The following is an 11,663-nucleotide window of genomic DNA, read 5'->3' as shown; positions in this document are numbered from 1 at the left end:
GGTAGAAATATAGATATATATATATATATATCCTCACAAAAAAAAAATAAAATGAAAATATACTATTTCTTCATAATTATGCACCAAGAAGAGAAAATTAAGCTTCAAAATGGTACCTGCAACATAGAGTACTGTTCCGAGGAGATGGTATGATGATCAAATGCAACAAAATCAGGACCAAACACAGATTCTTGAGTTCCCCCTCCATTTTCCATTTCACCAATCAAGCTACCTAAATTAGAAGGACTGATCAACATTTGGTAATCTGCAATAACATCGGATAATTGTTTTCCACCATTCGCATCAGGCGCGAAACATGAAGAATTCCCTATAGACTCCAGCAATCGATCCAGGGCCGTATCATCGTTCGGAAAATCTTGATCAGCAGCATCGAGTATATTTCCCTGGAATTCGAATCCAGGCAGGGTTTCCATTCCGCTGCAAGGTTTCGTCCCCTGGTTTGTCTTACTCAGGCCTGACTCAGTAAGTTGCTTCAAATTCGACATTCTTAACCCGACGTAATTCGTCCGATACGCGACACGGTTGGATGGCTTATAATTTGTAGAAACAGTATCATTTGTTAAAACATTGATCTCTTGACGGGGTGAATTTTCATAAGTAAGGCTTGGAGTATTGAACCCGGCTGAAGATAACAGTGATGTCTGGAAACAAGTGGGCAGGCTCACTGGAAGATCTTCCAGGCCTGATGCTGCAGAAAGATTACTACTTTGAGCAAAACTGACGCGTGACAGCTCGGTGTCCTGAATCAGGAGGCTTGAATTTGTGAGGTTTGGTCTCAGAAAACCTCCTGACTGGGAAAGTATTCGGGACCGTTCAATTCCAGGTGTGACGCTGCTGCTGGAAGAAGCTGCCTGATTTTGGAAGAATATGCCATTTTTCGCACCTGGAAATCGTCCTGGATTTTGATGCTGGTTGTTCATGAAATTGTTGAGCATTAGAATTGAAGGGTTTGTTCGTGACGATGTTAAAATCGATCGAAAGCTTCTACTGAAGCAATTATCCGTGGCATAACGAATTTTATAGTCTGCACCAGAAACCCGTCTCAGGAAGATCCTGTATTTCTGCATTCATACGCATGTAAACGAGGAAACAAGAAAAAATCTATAATAAAAAGAATAAATGAAATCAGAAGTTTTAAGAGAATTTTTTTCCTTAGAAAATTTTTTTATAAAAAAAAAATTTGAAGAAAATAAAATTGTATCAGAAGATTCATCCATAATATTTTCATAACAAAAAAAAAAAACTAAAATATAATTATATTAATTAAAAAAATATTTTACAAGAGGATCTTTATTCTTATGTAGAATGCTATGTAAATATATTTGATTATAAACTTGTATATGAACAAATAAAAAATATATCTGTTTAAAACTGAAATTAATACTCCATATATCATAAATTTTGTTCAAGCTAAATTAATAAAAAAAATTCGTGTTGATAAATTTCATTTCAGTTAAAATATAGAATTTGTTAAATAAATATAAACACTAATATGATTAATATTGTTTGAAATAAATACATATTTACCTAAAATTAATCAATTATTTTTGTCATTTCGGATAAATTAATAAATGTTAATATGTTGATCTTTTTTAAATTTGGTTAAACAAAGGCTAGAATGGATTTTTAATAAAATGATGATCCTTTGATTGTGAAATATTTGAAAAGTTTAATTTAAGGATTTGTATTAGTTACTAAAAAAAATCGTATATGATATTAAACTATCTACTTTATGGGGAAAATATCTTCATTTTTTTTGTATTAAATAAAAATACATGAACTTAAAATAAATAGACTATGGTTTTTTCCCTTTCATATATAGTTATTCAAAGGGGGAAAAGGAATTATGCATTAATTATATATGAAATCATAATTATATGATATAATATAATATGATGTGATACTGTAATTAATTCTCTTGAGAAATAAAATATATCGAACCTGCAAATGACTTGCTATATTTTCTCTAGTTAATCCAGGCACATTCATTACCTCCAGGATTTTCTTTGGAACAGCCCCTGTACAAAATACGAAAAATAGAAAATAAACATAAATATCAGGGAAAAAAAAAGCACACGCACTAATAACATACATATAAATATATGCATATACACACACATGTACTTCTTTTATGTATGTATATTCATGTATGCACACTTATAATCACGACAAAAACTTGTGTGAGATGATCTCATAGATCGTATTTTGTGAGACGGGTCTCTTATTTGGGTCATTCATGAAAAAATATTACTTTATACGCTAAGAGTATTACTTTTTATTGTGAATATCGATAGGGTTGACTCATCTCACAGATAAATATTCGTGAGACCGTCTCACAAGAGACCTACTCTATAATCACATGCATGTTTGTGAATTTCCATATATGATATGTGTGTGTGTGTGTATACATACATACATATAGATATAGATATTTACTTACTATCAAATCCAATGCTTCTGATAGCGTCCAAGAACCGGTTGTGTAATGCATTAGTCCAAACAACTTTAGGCTTTTTTTGTGAAGACTCAGAAACTTCTCCTCTTTTTCCATCAGCAGGCTCTTCTTTTCTTGGAGATTTTCTTGGATCTTTCTTAATATTCCCATCTTCATCAAGTGTCGATGACTCGGAAATATCGTTGATTTCATCGACAGTTGTTTTTTCCTCAATAAGAACTTGATTTTTCTTGTTACTAATACATTGATGCAAATTGCCATAAATCCCTTAAGTCATCTGCAGATACCGGCTTTAAGATGAAGAAAGCAGCACCATTTCGCAATCCTTTTAGTGCAACAGCTTCTTCGTTATCTGCTGACATTACTGTAAAAGTGACACAATATATTAAATATATCGGATTTAGGACATGACATAGATAAAAAGAATTATCAAAAAAAAAATAGTTTGAATGTTCGAATACTTTCATGTAGCTCATAAAAAGTACTAGAAATAATCTCAAAATCAAACGTATAAAAGAAAATCAGATCGAATAAATGGCTCGAAGAACATGTTAAGGAATTAGGGTTCTGATAACCAGTTGTGCGATGTATCAACGTAATTAATTATAAAATCTATGTCTGTGTGATTATCTTCAACCGATTTCACAGATTCGCTACATAGTATATACAATTAACTCACAAACTACAGGCAAATTGAATTCTCGAGCAATGACTTTTTGTAACTCGAATCCGTTCATATCTGGCATATGAACATCTGATACCACCAAGTCGAAGGCACCCCCTTTGATTCGAAGTGCGCATAAAGCATCGCTCGGGTGTTTGACTGTGACAACTGAAATTGAATAAGTAATCAGTTAGAATGTTATGTATAAACTGATACTTCACAAAACAGAACAAAAAATCTTGACTCCGAGATATAAGAACAACTCAAGAAGACATGCCTTATGGAACTAAGACAAGTTTGTTTGTCTATGTGTGACATAATCTAGTGTAGATCACTGATTTTATGTGGAATTTTTTGCAGTGGCCTGATTTATGAACAATTTTGATGAATCTTGGAAATAAAACTTGAAATATTTTCCGTATTTAACAACCATTTTTTCATGTTGTTTTCTCATATTCTTCATGAAAATTTATGAATAAACAATCATTGATCAGGCCATTTCAATTACACGTCCACATTTCTTGAAGATTAAATATAGGTCTTCAATGAACTCCTTTGTAACCCTAAAATAAAGAAAAGATTCCAAATCCACTGAAAAATAGTTTAAGTAAATCCCATTAAAAAAGAGACACATATATCCAAAACAAGAAAATCGAATAAAAATTTCTTCAAGATTTTTTTAAAAAAATCTTGAAAACCCCTCAAAGTAATGGATATGTTTCATGAACTTCACACAGACAGACACACATTTATCCAACAATAATCTACCTTCATATTTGAATTTCTTGAGTATAGCAGCAACAATGGAGAGACATGTCGTATCATCATCAACGACCAAAATGCTTAGCGCATCGAACGATTTTTCCGACCTGGAAAAGGTGTTGCTTATGGTAATAGTTTCACCCTCCATGTTAATCTCTTTCTTTTTGACAACAGCAGTTGACAAAAATACAAAGGATGATGATATATATATGTATATAGATATAGATATATAGAGGTTTTGTGCACTTAGTCAACTGTGGAGATATAAAAAAGGTGACACCAGAATAATAAAGCCTGCTAAAATCTAGAAGAAAATGTAGGTATGTTTCTTGTTTTTATTTGAAAGCCCTTTTTCATTTTCTTGGTTTTCCCACTCAATTTAACTTCCAATTGTAACAAAAAATAAATTGGGTTTTTAATTTTTTTGGTGGCACTTTAATTGTATGATGTTATATTTAGTGGACAAAATCTGAGACTAATATTAGCATTTAAAGAAACATACCATATAATAAGATGTTCATTTTTAAGCTTCTTTTCTAGGAAGATTTTATAAAATAAAATTGATTCTAATATCAGATATTTAAAGTAATTTTGTATTTATAAATTTATAAATTAATTAAATGTCTATTAATGTGTTATTTGAAATATATATCATAGTCTTTCAAAATAATTTATTGGCGCCACTAATTGTCCTTAGACCTAGTTGAATAACATTTGTTTTTGGTGAAATGGAAATTTTTTTAAAATTTTATAAATAGTTTTGTAGAAAGTCTTGAGTAATTTTGCACGTTTCGCTTGGATTTTATTATACTGTCAGTCCTTGACTTTAATAAAGCTTTTAAATCCTATAAATTATTTTATATGTTTGTGGGTCAATTCATGACTCCCCCCTCAACTCCCAATTAATGCTATTTTTATCCTTATATCAAAATCTTAAAATATCGACAAAAATGGACAAAAGGTTACTGTTGACCCTTTAAAATATGATTAGGTGTTATGTGCAACGATCTCACGAATATTTATTTATGAGACGGATCGATCCAGTTCCACACTTACGGTGAAAATTAATGTTTTTTTTACTGAAATCATCATATGTTACACGATATTTTCGCAACATAACTGACAAAAATGTTACTTTTACCGTGGCAAAAAATAATTTGGACATAAAACGTAATTATTTTCATGTATCGTACACTTTTCACTCAACCAACATATATTACACAATATTTTTTCATAACATAACTAACAAAAAAACTGACTTTTGCAAAAAAATAATAATTTGGATATAAAAGTAATATTTTTTATGGGATTGGACTGAAATTTGAAAACATTTAATATCAAAATCGTAAATAGGTAAAATATACAAGACTATATAGAAGTTTTTCAAATTTTTAATTACTAGCCAGCCACCATTTGTATTGCTTCAAAATTTAAATGATATGAACAATTAAATGGGGATTTTAACTTTTTTTTAATTATTTAGAAATTTAATGCCAATTCTCTTCAACTTATATATGTGAGTCAGACTAAGATCCTTGGTGGCTTTTATACGATTAATGATGCAAGTTAATTAACGAGATTTAATTTATGTAATGGGTTTTACGAATAATTATTTTATATTTATTCTCATTTAATAAAAATCAATTTGTTCATTTTTTTTTTGTAAGAATCTATTCACAGATTTTAAACTTTATCAAACTCTTCCCATAAATCGGGTGGAGGATTAGGATTACCTATTTTTGAAGAAACGACGTCCTCGTCGAGGTCTAATACATTGACCCATCGGTGTTGGGGGTGCCGAGAATCTAAAGACGGTTCTATTAAGTTCAAGATGTGATTCAAATGCATACACTATTTTGTCGCACAATTTCGCAAGACCATTTCTACTAGGTGTCCTTTTGTTTTATTAAATTGAACTAGTAACTCAATCATTACCAACGTTCTAGAAATCTTGGTACTTAAGTATGGAGGTCCTGAGTTCGAGTGTTGAAGAGACTAAAGTAACTTATTTTCTAGGGATGTGGATATTCTGTGAAAGACGGCGCATGAAAAAGCCCTGAGGAGGGAGAAGACCTCCGAGGAAGTCTGTTTACAGGAGAAAAACCCCCATCCACGGTCGGTACATCTAAGGTAGAAAAATCAATATAAATTACAAGACTCTATACCCATTCAACATAGAAAAGCCAGCCCCGTTTATGACTTATTCGGGTCGGGTTTCGACCCATTACAATCCTATAACAAAACTTTATTATTTTATTTGACACTATTTAGAACTTTGTTTAATCCTCCACCCAAATTTAATACATCCTACTGTTGAACTTTGATTTGAAATTGATACTGATTAAATTTCAAATAGAATATCAGAGGAAAGATACTTAAAACGCAATTGGATGGCAACTAATGATTATAAATTGTGATGCAAAAACAAGAAAGGGTGGAGAAATCCCTATCAAACACATGCCTTAATTCCGACAGCTAATTCTTAGGTAGCTTCAAATATTGTCACCACAAACCTTAAATTTAAAAAAAAAAACACAAAGTACTGATTTACTTTACGCCCACGAGTTTTCCGCGTTTCGGCTGCGTTTTATTTTCCCTTATAAACCATTTACCCCTTAACTTTTTTTCAAACATATTATCTAAATTAATCTTATGTTAAAATAAATTAGTTTGACCTTTTTTTTATTATTATTTCTCTTTTAATTTTAATTGAATGCATGGCAAATCGAGGCAGGAGAGAAAGTCCAAATCAAATAAATCCTTTTATAGACCATGACAACTACTACTACAACTACAATGCTCCTCTCTCTTACACTTATGACCAAGAAAACTCGTCACCAGTTCCTCAGCCGCCGCATCACAGCGCCGCCGCCGTTCCCTCCCCGACATCCGGGCGCCACCCGGCTTATCGTGGGATTCGTTGCCGAGGCGGGAAATGGGTGTCCGAGATTCGGGAGCCACGTAAAACAACTCGCATATGGCTGGGGACTTACCCCACCCCGGAGATGGCGGCCGCGGCGTATGATGTGGCGGCGCTGGCGTTGAAAGGGTCGGATGCGAGGATCAATTTCCCCGGCCTGGTTGCTTCGTACCCGGTGCCGGTTTCTCAGTCGGCCGGGGACATAAGGGCGGCGGCCGCTATGGCTGCCTCCGCTTCATCCGGGGCTGGAGGAGCCGGGGGTGGGAGTACTGGAGCCTCGGTAATGCCGGGAAACGAAGGTTCGTTGAGCTTGCAGAGCAACTATGTGGATGAGGAAGAGTTGTTCGATATGCCTCAGTTGCTAGTGGACATGGCGTGGGGGATGCTTCTCAGCCCGCCGCGGGCGGCGGAGGACGATGAATGGCCGGATAACAGTTCAAGAAACGACAGTCTTTGGAGCTACCCTTGACAAAACATGGATCAAGAAAATTAAAGAACCTGAGCCAAATTAAAATAACCTAACAATATCAAATATATAAAATCTATCCAGAATCTAGATATATATGATGTATAATATATGTATCGTGTGTCTATGGAATTGGATTGCCATTAAAATGGACAACTCCGCCATCTTTGTGTGCACTTTTGTTTTGGTTTTCTGTGATTTTTTCAGCATAAATGAACTGAATTATGAGTTTTCCCCGCTTATAGCGGGAGCTTGCTTGTTTGCTTTTGCTCAGGTTATAATTATCAAAATCAAAGCAAGTTCCAATTGCTACGTACTGGCTTCACACTGACTGCTTCTGACTGAACAAATTAAATAATAATTTAATCTTGAGTCAATTTCATCCGTATTTTTTTAGCCGATCGCTTTTAATCAATCTCTTGTTCTCTCCTCATAGTTTTCCAGATTTAATTGTAATAAATTTCATAAATTTATCGAAATAAATTATGCACTCGCCCCATACATTAATTAACTCATCCTCCGATCGAGTCCGAGACCATGAGCTGTTCTAATCTTCCTATAAAATTTAACACCTATTATGTGGTGTTTGGTGTTGGGAGTCATATTTAAATGAAGTAGGGCCGGTCCGGGCCTTCTTTTCTAGGAAAAAATAATAATAAAATTGTCCCAACAGTTCTTTTTTTTCCGTAGAACTTTCGATTTCCAGAAAGGCCGCAACAGTAATCTTCGGCTTAAGATTTTGCTTGATCATATAATAATAGGGAACATAATTTTTTTGAGGTTTATTAACTTGTTCAATTTTATATTTTGGTAAATTATCAAACTTTCAGATTTTGTTTTCTAGTTATTTTCGTCTAACTGTTGGAGTAACATCACAGAATTATATAATTTTGATATCATATCAGTATTTTTTATTGTCACGTCAACACTCAACGAAATAGGACTGAAAGCAAAAAAAGTTTCGAATTTAATATATGAGAACCAAAACTTCAAAAACTTAAAGATCAAAACTCAAAATAAAAAAAAAAATCAATGGAAAAAATTATTTCTTTATACTATGCATGTCATTCAAATAAAATTCATGATTATGTCGTCTGAAGTAATTCTAAACCCTGCACAACTTGTCATGAGTTTAACAATATATACATATATATATATATATATATATATATGAAAAAAAATTATAAAAACTTGCAAATTAACCAAGTCTATAGTTCAGTTTAATTTTCATGCAAAATGTATACGTATTGTGTATAATCGAGCATTAAAATAAGGTCCAAATATATATTGATAATAATCTGCAAATCTTTTTGATTAATTATTTTCATCGGGATAGGCTTACATATTACGAACTCATATTCCTTGTCTTCTTGATTTTAAGGCTGGCTTGGAGTTGGTTTCTTTCCCATTTTGTCAAGAAATTTTCATTGTAATTTCTTTAGTTCTTTTCTTGACATCTTCTAGGGATATTTTCTATTTCAAACTCTATATCTTTTGATGTAAAGCTATTTTAAGGACATTCATTTCTTTCAGTTGAAGGTTTTGTTCTGTTTGGAGCATTGTATCTCGAAATCTTATGGAATATTTCATTTTTGGGAGTTAGAGTTTCCTTCATCATCACGCTTGCTGTGAACTAGATTAGAAATTATGTATAAAATGCCTCTCTATTTATCTCTGATATATGATTTTGTAATCACATGGTGTTGTGAACACTAATCTTCTAATTACATTTTCTTGAGTATATGTTTTAAACATTTGCAAGAAATTATTTCCTAGGAAAATTTCTGCTCTTGTATAATGGAAATATATCGATAGTGTAGAAGATGTCCATCACATCTGATTAATATTGTGTTCATCTTATTCCTTTAAATAAGATTAAGATTCGTTTGAAAAATCTAGTCCACCAATCCGAGGTAATTATTTTTGAAAAACTTCTCTTTTTATTGTACAGATTCTAGCCTCTAAATCAATATAAGCAGCAAATATTATATTTTATATTGTTTATAAAACATTCATACTAGAACATATATCGATAATGGACTCGTATTCATCGAATTTTCCACATTTTTTGTCATTTTAAGAATTTCATCTCGTCAAGTCATTGTCAAGGTATATGTTCCTCGAGAAACTTTAATACAATAACCAATTGATCGGATTTTTTCTAAGAAATTTCTTTGATGCGAACTTTCAATTCACCAATGTTTATCATTCCTTGATAAGTTTTTATCATAGATTGTTCCAAATAGTATATGGTATTACAAGACAATTTATTTCTGTCTTGTAATATCAAATATTATTTTGACTTCCCTCCATGTTTATGGACATCTAAGATTTTCTTTTATCGGAAAAAAAAATTGTTACATGTTGAATTTCTTGTATTTGTGTTTTTTCTCACCTTGACTTGTGATCTTATCTCTCTGAAAAGATAATCTATTTGGTTCCAGTCTAAGGCGACTTTGATTTCTATATAGAATCGATTTGTCTTCTATCTGGATATTTATTTCCTATTTTAAAGTAACCTCGATTATTTATGGACAAATTTCTTGAGAAAATTTCCATGAGAATTGTCATTTCCATCTGATTTCCTGTTATTTCCATGAGAACTGCATCTCTATCTGATTTCCTGTTATTTCCATGAGAATTGTCATTTTCCTTTCTTGAAACTTATAGATTAGATGCTGTTTTATGTTTCTCAGGCCAAGATTTTCTAAGAACTTTTCTACATGTCCTGCAGAGAATCTTTGATATCTCTGTAAGTCTGGGTTTTCTCTCATGATCTTTTGTACCATGTTATTAGATATGATTGTCTGGCTAAAGAAACCGGACAAATCTTCGTGTGTTGCATACTAAAATACTTCGTCTTTGGTCATATTCGGATTTTGTTCCATCATATTTGTATTGACTCAAGACTTATTCTTCTTCATATATACTTTCGTTCGAGAGAATGTCCTCAAATCGGTATATTTGAACTAGGTCTTCGTAATAAACCTCTTATTCGATATCTGAAGTTTATTCAAAGCGTCTTATTCACTTTTTATCATTTTCTAGACCGTTGATCGAAATATGATATATTGATCCACATTTCTAGTAATTATAATATTTAAAACTTTCATTAACTCCAATGTGAGCTCTTCTAAAAAATTTCTTTTTCGTGTTTGTCCCGTACTTCGAGATGAATTCGATGCTTGGGATGAAATCTAACTCTTTGATGGTACACTTCTTTGTCCAAATTTATAAGATCTGACATTTTGTCTACACCATAATGTTCTTAAGTTCTCAATTTAGAATCAACATGAAATTTGAAAATAATTTCAGTAACAAGATATGAAATTTGATTCTTTCAAGAATCGAGTTTGATGCATTTAAAGAGTGATCTTATTGCAGATTTGAGACGACAAGACAATCATCGAGCGCTAACGATAGTATGTAATTCCGGGTTTCAATTGAATGGTTTCTTTTTGGATTTTCCGACGAGCTCTAACGATGATATGAAAATCTGCCAATATTGTCGTTTGGATAACTCAACATACATGGAAATTAGATAATTTCTAGTCACTATTATTTCATGTAATTACTTTAAGCCAACTATAAATATAGGTAGTTAAATATGGATTTTATGACAGAAATATTAATAAAAAGAAATATCGTGTTGGCTGGTTACCAACTACTAATAATGTAGTGTAAAATTACAAGTTAAAAAGTGAAATAAAAAGGCAGCATGTAAGCACGGATATAAGTATATTATTATTATTATTATTATTATTATTATTTATTATAATTTTTAATAATTAATTTAATGAAAAATATAAATATAAATATTTATAATATATGTTAAGTTATTAAATATTTTGTATTATTTGGTTGAGTGATTGAAAAAGTAGAGATATGAGAGGATTGAAAAGAGAAAATTAAAGAGATATGAGAGGATTGAAGGTAGAAAATTAAGGAGAATAAAAATAGTTGTCTTTCACTAATACATCAATAAGATGTTTAACTTTAGCATGTAGTATCGATAAAACTTACGATGTATTATAATTTTTTCATTCTATTATTAAATTTACATTGTTTATTTTTTATTTAAGCTATTATTATTAATTTAATTTCAATCGCAACATAAAAATTCACACGGCGTGAAATTTTATTTATAAATATATTATTATTATTATTATTATTATTATTAATTAATTAATTTAATTCGAATAAAAAATATAAAAATATAAATATTTATAACATATGGTAATTATTAACTATTTTGTATTATGTGGTTGGGTGATTGAAAAATTAGATATATTAGAGGATCTAAGGGAGAAAATTAAGAAGAATAAAAATAGTAGTATTTCATCAATACACCAATAAGATGTTTAATTTTAGCATA

The 11,663-nt window shown here is 31.4% G+C and overlaps 1 protein-coding gene across 1 annotated transcript; it reads left to right on the top strand.

Annotated features, from left to right (window-relative positions):
- The first annotated feature begins 6,546 nt into the window (after positions 1 to 6,546).
- Positions 6,547 to 7,600, top strand: LOC142531228 (ethylene-responsive transcription factor ERF027-like). Its single transcript, XM_075637317.1, has one exon. The coding sequence runs from the start codon at positions 6,620 to 6,622 to the stop codon at positions 7,289 to 7,291; it is 672 nt and encodes a 223-aa protein (XP_075493432.1). The 5' UTR covers positions 6,547 to 6,619; the 3' UTR covers positions 7,292 to 7,600.
- Positions 7,601 to 11,663: the final 4,063 nt, after the last annotated feature.

This window comes from Primulina tabacum, chromosome 17 (genome assembly GCF_025594145.1).
Source record: "Primulina tabacum isolate GXHZ01 chromosome 17, ASM2559414v2, whole genome shotgun sequence".
In the NCBI taxonomy this organism is placed as follows: Eukaryota; Viridiplantae; Streptophyta; class Magnoliopsida; order Lamiales; family Gesneriaceae; genus Primulina; species Primulina tabacum.
This window is presented reverse-complemented; position numbering and strand designations above follow the sequence as displayed.

Excerpts from the sequence above, each read along its gene's own strand:
- LOC142531228 (XM_075637317.1), top strand. The coding sequence starts at position 6,620 with ATGGCAAATCGAGGCAGGAGAGAAAGTCCAAATCAAATAAATCCTTTT.